The sequence below is a fragment of the Rhinopithecus roxellana genome, chromosome 11 (genome assembly GCF_007565055.1).
Source record: "Rhinopithecus roxellana isolate Shanxi Qingling chromosome 11, ASM756505v1, whole genome shotgun sequence".
Lineage (NCBI taxonomy): Eukaryota > Metazoa > Chordata > Mammalia > Primates > Cercopithecidae > Rhinopithecus > Rhinopithecus roxellana.
Genome location: NC_044559.1, coordinates 70,551,315 through 70,572,900, shown reverse-complemented (window position 1 = coordinate 70,572,900; position 21,586 = coordinate 70,551,315). Strand labels below are relative to the sequence as shown.

Sequence of the window (21,586 nt, the reverse complement as noted above, 5' to 3'; positions counted from 1 at the left end):
CTCGAGGAGTATCTTTGTGGTGTTCTCTGTATTTCCTGAATTTGAATATTGGCCTGCCTTGCTAGATTGGGGAAGTTCTCCTGGATAATATCCTGCAGAGTGTTTTCCAACTTGGTTCCATTCTCCCTGTCACTTTCAGGTACATCAATCAAACATAGATTTGGTCTTTCCTTATAGTCCCATATTTCTTGGAGGATTTTTTGTTTCTGTTTACTCTTTTTTCTCTAAACTTCTCTTCTTGCTTCATTTCATTCATTTGATCTTCGGTCACTGCTACCCTTTCTTCCAGTTGATCGAATCAGCTCCTGAAGCTTGTGCATTCGTCATGTAGTTCTCATGCCATGGTTTTTAGCTCCATCAGGTCATTTAAGGACTTCTCTACATTGTTTATTCTAGTTAGCCATTTGTCTAATCTTTTTTCAAGGTTTTTATCTTCTTTGCCATGGGTTCAAACTTCCTCCTTTATCTTGGAGAAGTTTGATCATCTGAAGCCTACTCTCAACTTGTCAAAGTTATTCTCTGTCCAGCTTTGTTCTGTTGCTGGCGAGCAGCTGAATTCCTTTGGAGGGGGAGAGGTGCTCTGATTTTTAGAATTTTCAGCTTTTCTGCTCTTTTTTTTCCCCATCTTTGTGGTTTTATCTACTTTTGGTCTTTGATGATGGTGACGTACAGATGGGGTTTCGGTGTGGATGTCCTTTCTGTTTGTTAGTTTTCCTTCTAACAGTCAGGACCCTCAGCTGCAGGTCTGTTGGAGTTTGCTGGAGGTCCCACTCCAGACCCTGTTTACCTGGGTATCAACAGTGGGGGCTGCAGAACAGCGAATATTGCTGAACAGCAAATGTTGTTGCCTGATCTTTCCTCTGGAAGCTTCGTCTCAGAGAGATACCCAGCTGTGTGAGGTGTCAGTCTGCCCCTACTGGGGGGTGCCTCCCGGTTAGGCTGCTTGGGGGTCAAGGACCCACTTGAGGAAGCAGTCTGTCCGTTCTCAGATCTCAACCTCCATTTTGGGAGAACCACTAGTCTCTTCAAAGCTGTCAGACAGGGACATTTAAATCTGCAGAGGTTTCTACTGCCTTTTGTTTGGCTTTGTCCTGCCCCCAGAGGTGGAGTCTACAGAGGCAGGCAGGCCTCCTTGAGCTGTAGTGGGCTCCACCCAGTTCAAGCTTCCTGGCTGCTTTGTTTACCTACTGAAGGCTCAGTAATGGCGGGCGCCCCTCCCCCAACCTTGCTGCCACCTTGCAGTTCCATCTCAGATGACTGTGCTAGCAATGAGCAAGGCTCCGTGGGTGTGGGACCCTCTATGCCAGGCCTGGGATATGATCTTCTGCTGTGCCATTTGCTAAGACCCTTGGAAAAGCACAGTATTAGGGTGGGAGTGACCCAGTTTTGCAGGTGCCATCTGTCACAGCTTCCCTTGGCTAGGAAGGGGAATTCCCTGACCTCTTGGACTTCCTGGGTGAGTCGATGCCTCACCCTGCTTCAGCTCATGCTCAGTGGGCTGCACCCACTGTCCGACAAGCCCCAGTGAGATGAACCCGGTACCTCAGTTGGAAATGCAGAAATCACCCGTCTTGTGCATCTCTCATGCTGGGAGCTGTAGACTGGAGCTGTTCCTATTTGGCCATCTTGGAACCGCCCTGGAATTTAAAAATATAACATTTGTTGGCAATTATCTTTGAGCATTTCGTGCTATTCATACAAATAAATATCATTTGTACCTGTGTATAAACATGTAAGAGGCTAATACATGTAGCATCAAAAACCTTTGGATATAATTATTTGGAGGGATAGAAAAGTATAACATTTAGTAGGTTTGAAAAAATTGAGAGTTTTCCAAATGTAATCTCTAGCCTGTTTGGTAGTTTTCTGGAGCTAGCTACTAGTCATGTTGCAGGAGGCATGAACTGAAACAAGCGGACATACATGTCTGTTGCATCCCTCTTCCTTCACCCCTAATCTGCGGACCCAAATTCTCTACTTATTATTCTTTCTGCTTTTAACTTGTATTGTTCTCAGGAATAGCTGGAGATTGATGTAGCAAAGAAAGGTCTTATTGTATTAGTCCATTTTCATACTGCTTTAAAGATACTACCTGAGACTGGATAATTTATAAAGAAAAGAGATTTTGTTGACTCGTAGTTCTGCATGGCTGAGGAGGCCTCAGGAAACTTAGAATCATGGGGGAAGGTGAAGGAAAAACAAGGCAGGTCTTACATGGCTGCAGGAGAGAGAAAGTGCAGGGGAAACTGCCACTTTTAAAACTATCAGATCTCATGAGAACTCCCTCACTGTCATGAGAACAATTTGGGGGAAAACGCTCCCGTAAGCCAATCACCTCCCAACAGGTTCCTCCCTCAGTACATGGGGATTCCAATTAGAGGTGACATTTGGTTGGGGACAGAGAGCCAAACCATATCATCTGTTTTTCCAGTTGGCTTCATAATTGAGCAGTGGTTCTTCCTCTGGCTTTTCCTCCTTTTTGTGAGGTTTAGAAATCAAACTAGTAGCTAATACCTAGTAGATTTTCCAGATAGGGTGAGGAAAAACTTAATGCAATTTGAAACCTGTATTTTCATAATTTATGAAATCAACAATATTGATTAAGGGGCTATAAATAAGTATTCCTTCAATTCCCTAAATGCCCTCCCTATTTTCTTCCCTTTAAAGGAACTGGTTATTTCAGCTTTACTATTTAGTTATCTCTAGATTTTCTGAGATTTTTCTGTAGGGCACTTTTTGCCTCTTTTTCTTAGGATATCAAGAATAGCAGTAGAAAATTAGCTAAAGGAATTTTTTTATACCTAACGCTTATAAAACCATATGTATATTTAACTTATGTTTAAGATAATTATATTTAATTATATATGTTTAGCAAGATAGAAAAGTTCCATTCATAGTAACCTGGTGTAATCTTTATTTTTAAATTTTTTAAAATTTCAGTAGGTTTTTGGGGAACAGGTGGTGTTTGGTTACATGAATAAGTTCTTTCGTGGTGATTTCTGAGATTTTGGTGCACCCATTGCTGGAGCACTGTACACTGTACCCAGTGTGTAGTCTTTTATCCCTCACCCACCTTCTGCCCTTTCCCTGGAATCCTCAAAGTCCATTGTATTATTCTTATGCCTTTGCATCCTCATAGTTTTGCTCCGACTTATGAGTGAGAACATACAATGTTTGGTTTTCCATTCCTGAGTTACTTCACTTAACCAAACATAATCTCATACTGTCATCAGCATCATAAAATATATAAATATTTTGAGCATGAAAACAATGTCCTTGGTAAAGCCACAGAGGGATCTTATGTAGTCTGCTTAAAACAGCAGGAAGTGTTATATTTCTGAACACGTGATATTTTTATAATCTTTACCTCAGAAAAATTAAGGGACTATAGAAATTCTTTATATACTTTCTATAAATTAATAAGTGATAAGTTATTGACCATAGCCTCTTTTTTTTTTTTTTTTTTTTTTGAGACGGAGTCTTGCTCTGCCACCCAGGCTGGAGTGCAGTGGCCGGATCTCAGCTCACTGCAAGCTCCGCCTCCCGGGTTTACGCCATTCTCCTGCCTCAGCCTCCCAAGTAGCTGGGACTACAGGCGCCCGCCTCGTCGCCCGGCTAGTTTTTTGTATTTTTAAGTAGAGACAGGGTTTCACCGTATTAGCCAGGATGGTCTCGATCTCCTGACCTCGTGATCCACCCGTCTCGGCCTCCCAAAGTGCTGGGATTACAGGCTTGAGCCACCGCGCCCGGCCCATAGCCTCTTAAACGTAGCTTTATTTCTAAACATTGTTACCTGTTGAAATGAACTCCACGTATTTATGAAGAGTAGATATCCTTTTATTTATTATACAAGTACCAGCACTAAACTTTACAGACTCTCTCTCTTAGATCTGGGGTTTACAAGTGCCCGTCCTTAGTCTTCTGCAGGACTCACTTCATAAGAGTCCTAAATAGAGTTTTCAGAGTTATAAAAGTAAATCTAGTTAATTGTGCTATCTATCTTTATGATACACACATGTCTATGTATATAGATATGTAAAAATAATCTCTATTCTAATATTCAGAATTCTGCCTTATAAACTACATCATATGAAATAGTCATATTATAATTATTTTACAAGATACTTTTCAAACATCATATTAATATAGTCTAATTTATATTCTTGACCTTGAACAGAGTGAACTTAAACTATTCCAGATAGAACACATCTATCTTGCCAGGCACAGTGGCTCTCACCTGTAATCCTAGCACTTTGGGAGGCCAAGGTAGGAGGATTGCTTAAGGCAGGAGTTCAAGACCAGCCTGGGCAACATAACAAGACTCTGTATCTACAACAAATTTTAAAAATTAGGCCAGGTGCGGTGGCTAATGGCTGTAATCCCAGCACTTTGGGAGGCTGAGGCGGGTGGATCACCTGAGGCCAGGAGTTCAAGACCAGCCCGGCAAACATGGTGAAACCCTGTCTCTACTAAAAATACAAAAATTAGCTGGGCATGGTGATGGGTGCCTATAGTCCCAGCTACTCAGGAGGCTGAGGCAACAGAATTGGCTTGAACTCAGGAGGCAGAGGTTGCAGTGAGCCAAGATCAACCACTGCACTCCAGCCTGGGTGACAGAGAGAGACCCTGTTTCAAAAATAAAATAAAATAAAATAAAGAGAAAAGAAAAGAAAAAAATAAAAATTAGCTGGGTGTGGTGACATGCACCTGTAGTCCCAGCTACTCAGGAGGCTGCAGTGAGAGGATGACTTTAGCCCAGGAGTTCGAGGCTGCGGTGAGCCATGACTGTACTGCTGTACTCCATCCTGGGTGACAGAGTGAGACCCTGTCTCAAACAACAACAACAAAAATCTATCTTATTTTTAGTTCATTAGATTTTTTTGGATCAGTCTTAGAACAAATTTCTTATTTACTGTCATCTTTTTTATGTTACTATTGCATCAAAGAAAACCTAGCTGTCATATTTATTGTAGTAATGTTTACCATCTATAACCTTGACTAAGTTGTACCTTTTTCTTTAGAATTAAAAAAAAAAAAAAATAGGCAAGCTGATCTTATGGATGATGGGGGAAGGAAGGATGAAATAGTAGTCTCAGAAGATGGAAAAGTGAGGAGATTTGGGAAACAGATCATGATAGTTGAGCAACTTTAAGGGCATACTTGAGGTTAGTGGTCAGATTGAGTGTGTTTTGCAGTCATGACACATGCAAAAAAGAGTTACTTTAACTTGAGATGAAATCAATATGTAATAAGTAGGTTTATTATATATAGCTATTATTTTTAATATTTAACTAAAGGCTAAGGCTTGATATTAGCTTGAGGGTTGGAGAATATCCATTATCAAGTGCATAACTGAGTTGTGAATACATCTTTTAATTTTGTGTTTATTATGCTTGTCTCATCTGGAAGGATAAGAATAGACTCCAGGGAATCATCTTATATTTTTATTTATACTGAATATCGAAGTTAGACCTGGACTCGTTGGTGACCTAACATGGTTAGCAGGTTTTAATATTTATCAGTGACTTGCATGTTTAATATTTATATATACTGATAAAATTAATATTCAGTGAGTACCAAATACGTAGCAGCAATTATGCTAAGCGTAATGCGATTTCAACTCTTCAAAAGCAGCTCTATGAAGGCAGGTTTTTATCTGTTTTCTTCACCTGTGTGCCTTGACAGTAATTATATATGGAATGTATGAAATTTTATTTTGGAGGGGATGTGGGAATGTGTAACCTGCATGTATGGGGTGAGGACTGACACTATGCTAAGTGCTTTACTGTATTTTATCTCATTTAGTCTTCTAAATATCCGTGTGGTAGAGTCTATAATTATCTGCATTTTACATACAGTTGAGGTTTTGGTAAGTGCTCCTGAGGTCACAGGCTAGCAAATTGTGGAGTTGAAATTTGAGCCTCCTTTTTCTTCTTCTAAAGCATTTACTTTAAACTGTATTATCTCAGTTAAGATTCTTTGGGCACAAGTTATACAAATGAACTTGAACTTGATTAAGCAACAAGGAAAAGTTCTTATAAGGATATGAGGGGTCTTATGAAAGCCAAGGGCCATGCATCTGAGTCTCAGATGGGACTGGAAGTAGAACCTGAACCCAAAGCCCAGGGAGATCTCTCTCTGCATATTTTGTTAGCCCTTTTTGTTCCCTCCTCTGCCTTCCTTGCTATCCACACCTCTCCCCTCCCTACCAAGGGACTTACATGTTATAGTATCAGTCACCTACAGAGGTTAGCAACAGGTTTTCTCTGCATTCCAGTTCCAAATTGGCAAGGCTGGCCAAGCTTGTATCAGGTATTTGCTCCTGCCCCAGTCAGTGACGATGGCCCATGGGCTGGATTCCCAAAGTATGATGGTGTTGGCAAAGGGACCACTTCTGTAGGTCTGAGGATAGTTCTTGAGCTGGGCAGACATACTAATGACGTAGTGACATTCTATCTAGTCAGATGTTTTTAAAACTTCTTTGTCTAAAAGGGAAAAAAAAACACTGGGCCTTTAGGGCATGGGGGGAATAAACTTCTTAGTCTATGATACATAATAAATACATTCTTACATTGCAACTCAATGTTTATAAGACTGAGACCAACCCAGACAACAATACTTAGTCTTACTCTGTGTGAGATAGTCTCATATATTCTCTTTTCTCTTTCATTTAGGAAACTTTTGGTTACAACCTATTAAGTTGAATTCATAATCCAATGATGGGTTGTGACCTAGAAATGGAAAAATACTGCTCCACTCTACACCCAGAGGGGCCTAGCTGAAAAGGTGTCCTTTGTTAATCCAGAATTTGATATTGCTTTGTAAGTGAGGCTCCCTGTAGTAAAATGTCTTTGGTCATTTAAGTAATTGAGTCTCAGGATTGACCTACCTTGAATTAAGCTCTATTCTAGGGAAAGAATTTGCTAATAGCATTTTTCAGGGTGAATTAATACTTAGATTTATTTCTATTAATGACAGCCTGTAAAAAATCAGTAAAAATCTCAATGCTCAGATCATACCCTATTTTTCTATTTACCTTTTTCAAAAGCACTTGCAGTAAGTGGTGAAATACATGGTATCGCATTCTTTTGTAAGAATTCTGCATCTCTAAAGCAGGTTTTGATGTTTATTTTTTAACTCAGAGGGAAACATAGAAATGAGAATCTCAAGTTCTTATTTTCACTTAAAAAAATGTAAGATTAGAGAACAGAAAGAAAACAGCAAACCAGTCTTCAATAGGCTTAACTTACAGTTTTATTTCTGAAGGCTAATAAGAAATAATTTAGCAGTTATTTGGTAATTCCAACCATATGAAACATAATAAGGACCTGAAAGTAAAGTAAAGAAAAACACATTTGGATAGTGTAACTAAACATCAAATAAAACCCGTGGTATTCATCCCTATTTACTGAAGGGGTGCCTCAATTTATTATAGCATGAGGAAGGCCACGTCTAAAGTTTCACTAGATAATAGGAATGGGAAGGGCAAACACTCATTCATTCAGCAAACATTTATTGTATTTCCACTATATATAGTTTGCATTTGTACTTTACTCCTTTCAAAGAGTAAAAGGAAGAGATAGGGGATTTTATTTCAGATTTGCAAAGCCTTTACTCTAGGTTCTGTTATCTTTATCTTATCATAAAAAGTTTGTTGTTTGTTTTTAATCACTATCAAGTTGACAGGTAGAAGATACTAACCCTACAGTGCGATATAGATGCTATGACAGTTAGCTATGTTCTCTCACTATCTTTATACTCCCATATACAACTTTACCCCAGTAAGATTTCTGGAGTCCCTTGAGTCTAAATTAATGATAATAAATTGGTGAATGCCAAGGATCTGCTCTACTATGTATTACTATCTAATTAGTTTTATTCTGATATTTGAAATTCAAGTCTTTTTACTGAAATTATTATGCAGCCCTAGAGAGGGGCTGGATCTGTTTTCTTCCTTTTTGCTTAAGGTAGTTGGAGATGGGAGGAGAAAATCTGAAGGTAACTGTTCTGTGCTGCTTTCTTCTCTCATACCATCCGTGGTTATCTTTTAAACTCAGAAGCTTAGGTGTGTTCCAACTCCTTGATCAGGATATTTCCACTTGTCCCATTAGTTTTCACAGACAGCAGTTTCATGTCTCTGTCAAGATCTTTTGTTTTATCTTATCCTGAAGGTGTCTGTCTGGGAGAACCTTTCTTTCAAGTGTGGAGGGCTCCTTGGGTATGTCAGTGCTGCCCCCTTGGACTGCAATAACTTTTTTGTTATATTTGGGCTTAACTTCACTTAGTTCTACAGAGTTATAACCCTGCTCTCATCTTCTTTGACTAAAGAATAAAAAGTATCTCTTATCCTTTGAAGGAGAAGATTTATGCCTTTTAAATCTGAGGGGCTTAAAACTTTTCAAGCCTTAACTGGGTTCTCACTTTTGTTTGAGCACAAACTTTATTGTAATTCAGTAACTATGCTAGTCTTGGTGGGATGGGGATAATGAAAGGACATCAGAGAGTAAGGCTTCTCTTACCCCGGTACTCTTTTATTTATTTCAGAAAAAATACACACCTTCTCTAACCTTATTTGTCACCTTGGTTGAAAGTAATCTTTTCTGTCTTTGAGGACAAATACTTTTTATTGCATTCCTAACTAAAAAATGAGTCATGATCTCATTCGGAACTTTGAGATGATTCTTTTTTTTTGAAATGGAATTTTGCTCTTGTTGCCCAGGCTGGGGTGCAATGGCGCGATCTCGGCTCACCACAACCTCTGCCTCCCAGATTCAAGCCATTCTCCTGCCTCAGCCTCCCAAGTAGCTGGGATTACAGGTGCCTGCCACCATGCCTGGCTAATTTTGTATTTTTAGAAGAGATGGGGTTTCTCCATGTTGGTCAGGCTGGTCTCGAACTCTCACCCTCAGGTGATCCATCTGCCTTGGCCTCCTAAAGTGCTGGGATTACAGGCATGAGGTACCTGGCTCGGCCGAGACAATTCTTTAACCCAGGAAAGGAGGGAAGAATTTCTTTCCTTACTGTTTCCTGACTCAGGGGACCTGGACCCTTGCTTTCAAACTAAAACTATAAGGTCAGCCGTGTATGATAACTGGGGCTTTTATAATACTATATTTGAATCTCTATTTAATTTTTTTGTGGAAAGATGTATGTAGGATGCCAGCAAGATATACAGAGCAACTTTTGGGAAATTCCTGTGTTCTTAAAAAAAAAAAAAAAAAAAAAAGGCTAGAGGGGCTGAGCGTGGTGACTCAAATCTGTAATCTTAGCAGTTTGGGAGGCTGAGACAGGCAGATCACTTGAGGCCAGAAGTTCGAGACCAGGCTGGCCAACATGGTGAAACACCATCTCTACTGAAAATATAAAAATTAGCCAGGCGGTGGTACATGCCTGTCATCCCAGTTATTTGACAGCCTGAGGCACCCAAGAATTGCTTGATCCCGGGAGGCAGAGGTTATACTGAGCCAAGCTTGGCCTCTGCAGTCTAGCCCAGGCAACAAAGCAAGCCTCTAGCTCAAAAAAATGAAAAGCAAGATACGTGTTTCTCCTTTGAAACTAGTAAGACTAAAATGTATATTTGACAATGATCATCATTTGGATTGGTTTACCCTTTCTTAATCTGTACTTCTGTTGTATTGCTCTGTGGGAAGGATTTATTCTGATTAGTAATTTTAAATGAATAAATTTTTAAAAATTATTAAAATACTAAGAGATCTGTTGAAATATATGGCTTAAATTGTATTCATAAGGGGAATGCATTCTGGAAAAACTTTTGAAATGATCCCATTGCCTTTTTAATATTGTTGGAAACCTTGTATCTGCTGTCTTTTGCTTATGGTTGAATTTATTTAATTCACCTCCTGCAGGAGTTTCTCTGTGATGTTTATACTTGTTATAAATTTGTTGTTTAGGGTTTTTTTTTTTTTTTTTAAGGTAGAGTAAGAATAATTATTGACTCTACATTTATTTTAACTTTTTTCTCTGTTTTAGGATTTTCTCATTTTGTTTTTTCCTGGTAAGTACTTGAGTAGTAATATGTTTGCCTATTACTAACTAATATTTTTCTTTAATAACAGATTTATACCTAAAACTGGAAGATGTGACCCATAAATTTAATAAGCCCTGTATAATGGATGTAAAGATAGGGCAAAAAAGCTATGATCCTTTTGCCTCATCTGAGAAGATTCAGCAACAGGTCAGCAAGTACCCATTAATGGAAGAGATTGGGTTCTTGGTGCTTGGCATGAGGGTAAGAGTGCTTATTAGTGTAATATGCACATTTCTCTGTACACGTTCTTCCCTTGAAAATTATGGATGTCATTGTAGTACTAATATATCAGAAAATAATGTATTCTGGAATTGAGTTGTCTGTAACTCCCCAATGTGAAAAGCGAGGGCAAGGATTTAAAAAAAATTTTTTGTTTGTTCACTGACACACGATCAGTTTCTCTGGTTCAGCAACATAGTAGGGTGATTAATAAATAAATGGATGGTGGCTGAATCTCAAGACTATAATTCTGGTAATTTTGTTTTAAAGAAGTCTTAAATTTAGGTGCAAGCAAATATTAAATGTAAATGTCATATTGTTTATGATTGTCCCATGAGAAAAGTGCTAAATTTATATATTCAGTCATTTTTCTGCATTTTCAAAATAGAAAATAAATTAAATTTTGGTAATTATGTGGCTGGGCACAGTGGCTCACACCTATAATCACACTTTGGGAGGCCAATGTGGGTGGATTACTTGAGCTCAGGAGTTTCAGACCAGCCTGGGCAACATGGTAAACCCCATCTCTACAAAAATGCAAAAACTGGCTGGTTGAGAGGTAGCATGTGCCTATAGTCTGAGCTACTCAAGAGGCTGAGGTGGTACTCCTTGAGCCCAGGAGGTCAAGGCTGAAGTGAGCCGTGATCATGCCACTGCACTCCAGCCTGGGTGACAAAGTGAGATCCTGTCTCAGAAAAACAAACAACGCCACCCCCCCCCCAAAAAAATTGGTCATTGTTTCAGACTTTTTGGGTTAAAACAGTTGTTTTATTTTCTCACAATTCTGTGAATTTGCAATTTGAGCTAGTCTCAAATGTGTAGTTCTTTTCCTGATCTTATCTAGGGTTCCTTCTACAGTCATCTGATGGTTCAGCTGGGTATAGATGGTCTAAAATGACTCTCTCTCATTTATTTGGTTTGTATATAAAACCAGAGAAATTGTTCTTATGTCAGGAAGTTGGTACTGTTGGCTGGGACTTTTTCTTTGTGGTATTATCTGTCAGAAGGCTAGCTTGGGCTTTTTTATTTTGAAGTACCACATTCCAAGAAGGTAACAGCAGGAGCTATAAGGGTTCTTAAACTCTAGGTTAGGAAGTTATTTGCTGTCACTTCTATGAAATTCTGTAGGGCAAAATCTAGCCCAGATTTCTAGGGTGAGGAAACAGACTCCACCTCTGATGGTAGGAAAAGCAAAGTCACAGCATGAATAGCAATGTGCACAGGATAAGGAGAATTGTTGAGGCCATTTTGAAAAAAAGAAGTAATGTGGTGTAAAGTCCTCTGAACAAATGCTGCATCTTCTAGATGCATGAAGGTAAAATTTGTGGATATACCAAATACTTGTTTACCTATATGTAAGCATGATGGGTAGTTCTGAAATTCCTGTAAAATGATATATGGATCTTCCTTTTTGAGTTTTAAACAGAAGAGCTAATAGGAAGCATTATGGATAAATTGTCATTGTGATGGAAATAGCAAAATTGAATTTGATATTTGGGTTGTGTATAAAACCAGAGAAATTGTTCAAGCAGTTATTTCATTTTAGAAAACTATAATTAAATATGAGTGTATAGAAAAAGAAAAAACGGTAATGGAATGAAGTTAAAACAAACAAGAAATAAACATCCCACAGGAATCTGACTGGGCAACTATTTAGGCCTCCACTGTTTTCAGATCTCTCACCCTCCCTCTTTCCTTCTGACTTTTAGCAGATGACAAAGCTTCAGAAAAAATAAAAATCATCAGACAGGATTTCCCTTAATTTCCTGCTAACAGATGCACATGCCAGACCTGCAGTTGCTTTTATTCCCTCATTGTTCTTTCCTGTCACATTGAAGAATTTTCTGTCCTCCTATCTAAGGACTGCTCCTCTGTATACCCTCTGAATCTCATTCCTTCTTACGTCTTCAAGAACCTTATACTATTGATTTTCTCTTATCTTTCTTAGATTTTCAACTTCTGCCTCTCTTTACTGGCTTTTATCGTTTTGCTTTAAATATCTTCAAATCACTGTCAAGTTTTTTAAAAAACAAAACATCAAAACCCCACCTTTAACCTGCTTTGCTTTCCAACTGCAGATTTAGCTTGTCTTCGCTTTACAACCAAACTCATTTCTATTTCCCTGTTTCCCATTCAGTATTCAGCTCATTCTAATCTGGCTTCTGCCCCATCATGCTAATGGATTAGCTCTTCATTAAGCACCACCATGCCACTACTTCCAAATGACATTTTTCATTACCTTACTTTACTTTGAAAAGTAGCTTTCAATGCCAACCATGTCCTCCTTGAAACATTCTTCTTTGAATCTATGACACCCACCCCTCTCCTGGTTTCTGCTTAAGGCCACTTTGCAGTCTTCTTTGCCAGCCCATTTCTGTTTATTCTCTCTCTCTTTTTTTTTTTTTTTTTTTTTTTTTGAGATGGAGTCTGACTCTGTCACCCAGGCTGGAGTGCAGTGGTGCATTTCCGCTTACTGCAAGCTCCGCCTCCCGGGTTCACCCCATTCTCCTACCTCAGCCTCCCGAGTAGCTGGGACGATAGGCGCCCGCCACCACACCCAGCTAATTTTTTGTATTTTTTTTTTTTAGTATAGATGGGGTTTCACCGTGTTAGCCAGGACGGTCTTGATCTCCTGACCTCGTGATCCGCCCACTTTGGCTTCCCAAAGTGCTGGGATTACAGGCGTGAGCCACCACGCCTGGCCTCTCTTTATTCTTTAAATGCTGAGGTATTCCTCTTGGTTCCATTTTAATGTCTACCTTTCTTTTCTATTTCTTCCTAAGCAGGACTCTCTAGTCTCATTAGTTCAGTATTAGTTACACAGATAACTCATGAATGTTTATCAGCAGGCTCTGCTTTTTCTTTAATCTCCTGATATGTACATTTAACAACTTACTGGACACCTTACTTAAATATTTTAAGTGCTTAAAGACATCTTGAACTCAGTACATAAAAAACTGACATAGCTTTTTCCGTGGTTCCCCTTTCCTGGAGCGCTCTGGCTCCACTACCCTGGCCCAGAGCTCCCGGCTCCTGCTAAGCTAGCACCGCTGTCCTCTGTCTCCCTTCAGCTGCCATCATGATTGTTTACCAACATCTCATCAGCTATGATGAGATAGGTGTTCTTCCATATTTATGAGATTTGGGAGATTGCAGATGGGCTGTGCCTGGTGGTGGAGGGCAAGATGGTCAGTAAGACACAGGGTAACATTGATGACTTCCTCATTAGTGGAAATGCCTCTGCTGAAGGTCTGGAGGGCAAAGGTATCAAAACCACAGTTATCACTGTTGTTGTTGCTGTCACAAACTATCACTTGTAAGAAACCAGCTTCACTAAAAACACCTACAAGAACTACATCAAAGATTACATGGTAGCAATCAAAGGCAAACTTGAAGAACAGAGACCAGAAAGAGTAAAACCTTTTGCGACAGAGGCTGCACATCCTTGCTAATTGCAAAAACTACTAGTTCTTTATTTGTGAAAACATGAATCCAGATGGTATGGTTGCTCTATTGGACTATCATGAGGATAGTGTGACCGCATAAATGATTTTCTTTAAGGGTGGTTCAGAAATGGAAAAATGTTAAAAAAAATTCGGCAATTACTTTGTATCTATCACTTATCATCGTAACTGGCTACTGCTTGTCATCCATACAACACCAGGACTTAAGACAAATGGGACTGATGTCATCTTGAGCTCTTCATTTATTTTGACTGTGGATGCATGGAGTGGATGCATTGTTTTTAAGAAAAACGTGCCATGTAAAAAATAAAATGCATTTAAACTCATTTGAGAGAATACCTTTTATTTTAATACATATTTAAACTAAATCCATCTTGTAATGTTCCTGGAGAAGCTAGAGCCTGGCAGTAAGCCACTACTAGAAAGAATAAGACTGTCATTAGATAACTTTTATGGTGGAAACTATTTCTGGAACTGAAATATAAAAAATGAGAAGCAAAAATTTTAATTCTGAGTTGCAGTAAAAGGGAGAGACCATGCTCATAGCAGTGCCAGCATCTGAAGTGGAGCCTTACACATTTTAGCACCTACAATGAAAGTAGTTGACTCTGGAAGAGATTACTAAGAGAATAAAAAGATTCTAATTTAGTTGGGGAAAAAAACCCCACAACACTGACACATGTTATCCCTCTTGGAAACCAACCACCACAGCAATAAAAACAAGTATCTGTGTGTGTGTGTGTGTGTGTGTGAAATGTCACCCAGGCTGGAGTGCAGTGGCAAGATCATGGCTCTCTGCAGCCTCAATCCCTGGGTTCAAGGGATCCTCCTGCCTCAGCCTCCTTCCGAGTAGCTGGGACTACAGGCATGTGCCACTACACTTGGCTGACTTTTTTTTTTTTTTTTGAGTGTAGATGAGGTTTTACTGTGTTGCCCAGACTGGTCTTGAACTCCTGGGCTCAAGTGATCCTGGGCAATCCCAAGCAGTGCTGGGATTGCAAGCATGAGCCACTGTGCCCAACCTAAAAACAAATCTCTATTATTCCCTGTCTCAGTAAATGGCATCACCATATATCCAGTGTTACACAGTAGATACCAGGTAGTCAGTTGGGCGTGGTGGCTCATGCCTGTAATCCCAGCACTTTGCAAGGCCAAGGTGGGTGGATCACCTGAGGTCAGGAGATCGAGAGCAGCCTGGCCAACATGACAAAACCCTGTCTCTAATAAAAAATATTAAAATTAGCTGGACATGGTGGCACACACCTGTAGTCCCAGCTACTCGAGAGACTGAGGCAGGAGAATCGCTTGAACCCAGGAAGTGGAGGTTGTAGTGAGCTGAGATTGCACTACTGCACTCCAGCCTGGGTGACAGAGCAAGACCGTCTCATTAAAAAAAAAAAAAAAAAAAAAGGCCAGGCGCGGTGGCTCAAGCCTGTAGTCCCAGCACTTTGGGAAGCCGAGATGGGCGGAACACGAGGTCAGCAGATCGAGACCATCCTGGCTAACCCGGTGAAATCCCATCTCTACTAAAAAAAAAACTGCAAAAAACTAGCTGGGCGAGGTGGTGTGCGCCTGTAGTCCCAGCTACTCAGGAGGCTGAGGCAGGAGAATGGCATAATCCCGGGAGGCGGAGCTTCCAGTGAGCTGAGATCAGGCCACTGCACTCCAGCCTGGGCAACAGAGCGAGACTCCGTCTCAAAAAAAAAAAAAAAAAAGAAGGAAACGGGGTAATCACTGTTACCTGTCAGCCATCCATCAATCCTACTGATCTTGATTCCTAAACTTCTCAAGTTCCATTATCACTATTATCCCTCTCCAGACTCTAGTCTCTCAAGTTCAGTTATTTTATAATCTTTTCTCTAAACATTGTAGAATGTATATCTAATCATGATATTCCCTATTCAAAAACTCTTCTGTCAGATGGGAGGAAGATAGTGGATGGCAGGCGGGGCTAATGTGCATCTTCCATGTGGACAGACAGAACAGTGTGTGGAGATTCACAAAGTGAGCTATCATTCTGAAAACCACCACAGGAAAGTACCAGGAAAACCAAACGAATTCACAGATCTTTTGAAAGGATCCCTGCAAACTCTGAGTCAGGTGAAAAACTGTGAGTTCCCAAAGTGTGAGGGGGGAATACCTGCCTCTGAACACATACCCCCTGGGTGAATCTGAGAATCCAGATCACAGTAGAAGGATTTAACCTTACCTAGAGGTGGAATGGATTTAGGGAGCCACGTAAAATGTAAAAGTATAAGCAACAGCAGGAACAACCTTGTAGGTACTCCCAGTCTCCAGCGCAAGCCCAGGGAAGTCATCCCTGACTATATCTCACATGAGATCTCAGGGAAGGTAGCCAGCAGAATTAGGGAGTAGTCATAGGGTGAAAGAAGCTTGCAGCTGAATTTTTTGGCAATTTCAAGTAGGCACGAACTTCCTTGAGCAGAATCCAGGGGCAAATGGGAACTGCTGCAGATAGGAGCACAGGAGCCACCATCATTGTTGGTAGACAAGGAGGGATGTGGCCTGAAAGCTATGCTTGTTTTCTCAGTGGGGAAGCTTATGGCCCAGGGCAGGTCTATGTTTCACATGCAGGCTGCATGTGATCTAAACTTGGAGCTGTTAACATGCACTGCTGGAGCAACACCGGCCTCGCCAACTGCATGGAAGCTGGGTGAGGCCTTTTGCTACTGGCTATTCCCCACTTCTCTGGCAAACTGTGTAGCACAGCAGAGACAGCAATACGTCCCTCTGGAATATAACCCCATTGGCCTGAGAGAACCATCCCCCATCCCCGACAGTGGCTCCAGCAAGCCCTACCCGAGGAGAGTCTGAGCTCAGATCTGCCTAACCCTGCCCCCACCTGATGGTTTTTCTCTACCTGCTGTGATAAGACATAAACTCTTGGGAGCTTTATGGCAATGCCCATCATGTGAGAAACCAGAATACTTCCCGCTTGCCGACTTAGGGCAAGCTCAAATCCTACTGCCAATACTGCAAGTATTGCAATACTCTCTTGAAAGTGCTATCTCCTGGCTGGAGGCCGACCAACTCAGGCCATTACAGCAACTCATGACGGAATAACTCTGCTCCCAGGAAGGAGAAAACAACCGCCAAAGCTACTGCCTCCAACACCCTGGCTAACCAGTGGTCCTCAGTCTGTCCATGTGACAACTTCGCTGCTAGCATAACCAGCATTCGAGAAAGCCAGCACACTAAACCTACCTACACTGAAGGAGTCTCACAGAGTCGACATCACTCCCTTATCACCTCCACAAGAGCAGGTGCTGTTATCCATGACTGGGAGACCTGAAGACTGATCGCATCACAGGCAGACGTTCCTCAGCACAAACCGAAGCCTGGTAGCCCTGCTGAGTGGCTAGACCCAGAAGAACAATAACAATCACTACTGTCTGGCTCTCAGGAAGCCCCATCGCCGGGGAATGGGGAGAGCACCACATCAGAGGATCACCCTGTGGGACAAAAGAATCTGAACAGCAGGCCTTGAGTTCAGATCTTTTCACTGGTGGGTAGTTTCTCACAGCGGAGACACAATTGCAGTGCTAGGCATAGCTGGGAAAGTCTGCACATACACCGCAACAGGCAGGCAGCCACTGTGATCATGAAGGACCTTGGAGTAAAGGTCCTTGTTCTCCCCGGCACTCCACTGTAGATATAGCTGGGGCATCCCCCACAGCAATGCAGCATGGAGGCACCTACAGACAGCCCTCCTGGAATAATCCAGGGTGAGTGCAGCCTGACAGGAGGAGCATCCCCCAGATTCACGCCTGCGCGAGAGGCACAGTCACAATCATTCCCTGTTTGGAATACAACATTCCTATAGATGAAAAGAGGTGCCTGTCTGATCTGAATAGCTGGAACACTAGTATAGGAATGAGGCTGCGAGGTAAATAGTTTTCCTGCTGACTTAGCGGGGGAGCTGTGGTAGTTTCCACTCTTCACTCTGATAAGTCCTCAGCACATCTAATTGAGAGCCGCCCCAGCTACCCTCATCAAGGCTGGGACCTTGGCCCACCATTGGGTATTACATCTACTCACCTGCCTTAGCCACACCTGGTGCCTATCCAGGGATACCTCCTCTGTGGGCCTGAAACTGGAATCATCAACTTAGGAAATAAAACACCAGGAAAAAATTAAATAAATGAAGCATGCACCACGAGAGAATAAGATAAGCTTCAGGAGATCCCTGCCATTCCAACTCTATAGGAGACAGTGAACTCACCCACCCACCAATAATATAACTACTATAGCCAGCATTGGGGAAAGCCAGCACACAAAGACTCTCTATAACTAAGGAAATCATACAGAGTCTTTACCCCTACAAGTACCGAGAATCAGTTTAGACTAAAATAAAAATTAAAGCCTAATCCTTAAGAGAGAGAGAGAAAAAAAGTAAATAAATTTTTTAAAGTCCAATCAAAAATGTATTCAAGAACAATTTGAAGAAGCAGTCTACCCAAACGAGAAGGAATTAGAAAAGTAATTCTGGTAATATGACGAAAACAGGGCTCTATAACACCCCCGAAGATCACAGTAGCTCCCTAGCAATGGTTCCAAACCTAGAAGAAATCTCTGAATTGCCATATAAATAATTCTGAAGGCTGATTATTAAGCTACTCAAGGAGATACCAGAGAAAGGTGAAAAGCAACTTAAATTTAAAAAACAGAGCCAGGTGTGGTGGCTCATGCCTGTAATCCCAGCACTTTGGGAGGCTAAGGCGGGTGGATCACAAGGTCAGGAGATCGAGACCATCCTGGCTAACACGATGAAACCCCATCTACTAAAAATACAAAAAATTAGCCGCATGTGGTGGCGGGTGCCTGTAGTCCCAGCTACGTGGGAGACTGAGGCAGGAGAATGGCATGAACCCAAGAGGCGGAACTTGCAGTGAGCCAAGATCGCGCCACTGCACTCCAGCCTGGCTGACAAAGCAAAACTCCATCTCAAAAAAAAAAAAAGAAAGAAAGAACAAAACCTCCAAGAAATTTGGGTTTATGTTAAATGGCCAAACCTAAGAATAATTGGTCTTCCTAAAGAAGAGAAATCTAAAAGTTTGGAAAACTTATCTGAGGGAATAATTGAGGAAAACTTCTCTGGCCTTGCTAGAGATCTAGACATCAATTACAGGAAGCTCAAAGAAGTCCTAGGAAATTCATTGCAAAAAGATCATCACAATCCTAAATATATATGCATCTAACGCTGGAGCTCCTAAATTCATAAAGTAATTACTGCTAGACCTAAGAAATGATATAACACACAGTAATAGTGGGGGACTTCAGTACTCCACTGACAGCACTCGACAGGTTATCAAGACAGAAAGTCAACGAAGAAACAATGGACTTAAAGTATACCCTAGAACAAATGGACTTTAACAGATATTTACAGAACATTCTACCCAACAACTGCAGAATAAACATTCAAAACATCCTCCAAGATAGACCATATGATAGGCCACAAAACAAGTCTCAATAAATTTAAGAAAATCAAAATCATAACAAGTATCTTCTGAGACCACAGTGGAATAAAACTGGAAATTAACTCCAAAAGAAACCTCAAAGCCATACAAATACATGGAAATTAAATAATCTGCCCTTGAATTCTTTTTGTGAATGATTTTGTGTAAACAATGAAATCAAGATGGAAATGTAAAAATTCTTTAATCTGAACGGTAATAGTGACACAACTTATCAAAACCTCTGGGATACAGCAAAAGCAGTGCCAAGAGTAAAGTTCATAGCCTTAAATGCCTACATCAAAAAGTCTGAAAGAGCACAAATGGACAATCTAATGTCACATCTCAAGGAACTAGGGAAGTAAGAACAAACCAAAGCCAAACCCAGCAGAATAAAAGAAATAACAAAGATCAGAGCAGAACTAAATGAAATTGAAACAACAAAAAATAATGCAAAATATAAATGAAACAAAAAGCTGGTTCTTTGAAAAGATCAACAAAATCGATAGACCATTAGCTAGATTAACCAAGAAGAGAGAAGATCCAAATAAGCTGAATTAGAAGCAAAACTGGTGACATTACAACTGATACCACAGAAATACAAGAGATCATTCAAGGCTACTATGAACACCTTCATGTGCACAAACTAGAAAATCTAGAGGAGATGAATAAATTCCTGGAAATATACAACTCACCTAGATTAAATCAGGAAAAAGTAGAAACTCTGAACAGACCAATAATAAGTAGCGAGACTGAAACAGTAATAAAGAAATTACCGAGAAAAAAAGTCCAAGACCTGATGGATTCACAGCTGAGTTCTAGCAGGTATTCAAAGAAGAATTGGTACCAATCTTACTGAAATTCCATAAGATAAAGAGGGAATCCTCACTAAATCATTCTGTGCAGCCAATATTTCCCTAATACCAAAACCAGGAAAGGACATAACAAAGAAGGAAAACTATGGACCAATGTCCCTGATGAACATAGATGCAAAAATCCTCAATAAAATACTAGCTAACCAAATCCAACAGCATAGCAAAAACATAATACACCATGATCAAGTGGATTTCATACCAGAGATGCAGGGATGGTTTAACATACACAAGTCTATAAATGTGATATATCACATAAACAGAATTAAAAATAAAAATCATATAATCATCTCAACAGATGCAGAAAATCATTTGACAGAATCCTGCATGCCTTTATGGTAAAAACCCTGAGCAAAATTGGCATCGGAGGGACGTACTTCAAAATAATAAAAGCTGTCTATGACAAACCCACAGCCATCATCATACTGAATAGGGAAAAGTTGAAAGCATTTCCCCTGAGTACTGGAACAAGACAAGGATGCCCACTTTCACCACTTCTATTCAACATAGTACTGGAGGTCCTTGCCAGAGGAGTCAGACAAGAGAAAGAAATAAAGGGCATCCAGATCAGTAAAGAGGAAATCAAACTGTCACTGTTCACCAGTGACATGGTTGAATACCTAGAAAATCCTAGAGACTTATCCAGAAAGTTCCTAGATCTGAGAAATGAATTCAGTAAAGTTTCAGGATACAAAATCTGTATACACAAACTGCTATACACCAACAACTACCAAGCTGAGAATCAAATCAAGAACTTAAATCTCTTTTGCAACAGCCACAAAATAAAAAATAAAAGTACTTAGGAATATACTTAACCGAGGAGGTGAAAGATTTCTACAAGAAAAACTACAACACACTGCTGAAAGAAATCATAGATAACACATAGATAACATAAAGAAATTGAAACACATCCCATGCTCATGAATGAGTAGAGTCAATATTGTGAAAATGACCATACTGCCAAAAGCAATCTACAGATTCAATGCAGTGCCCATCAAAATACCATCATCATTCTTCTCAGAACTACAAAAAAAAAAAAAAAAAAAAAAGCTAAAATTTATATGGAACCAAAAAAGAGTCCATATAGCCAAAGAAATACTAAGCAAAAAGAACAAATCTCTAGGCATCACATTACCCGACTACAAACTACGCTGCAAGGGTATAGTTACCAAAACAGCATGGTACTGGTATAAAAATAGACATATAGACCAGTGGAACAGAATAGAGAATCCAGAAATAAAGCCAAATACTTACAATCAACTGATCTTCAAAAAAGCATGCAAAAACATAAATTGGGTAAAGGACACCGTGTCTAACAAATGGTTCTGGCATAATTGGCAAGTCACATGTAGAAGAATGAAACTGAATCCTCATCTCTCACTTTATACAAAAATCTATTCAAGATGGATCAAAGACTTAAATCTAGTACCTGAAACTATAAAAATTCTAGATGATAACTTTGGAAATACTCTTCTACAATTGGCTTAGGCAAGGAGTTTATGACCAAGA

General features: G+C 40.2%; 1 protein-coding gene and 1 pseudogene across 2 annotated transcripts in view; both read left to right on the top strand.

Moving 5' to 3' along the window:
- IPMK (inositol polyphosphate multikinase) overlaps positions 1-21,586 on the top strand; it is a 78,746-nt gene that overhangs the window by 40,781 nt on the left and 16,379 nt on the right. For both annotated transcript variants that reach the window (XM_010367506.2, XM_030941053.1), the window contains exon 4: positions 10,077-10,249. In XM_010367506.2, coding sequence (XP_010365808.1) covers positions 10,077-10,249 — 173 coding nt within the window. The remainder of the gene's footprint in view (positions 1-10,076; positions 10,250-21,586) is intronic.
- LOC104665615 lies at positions 12,871-14,045 on the top strand (annotated as a pseudogene).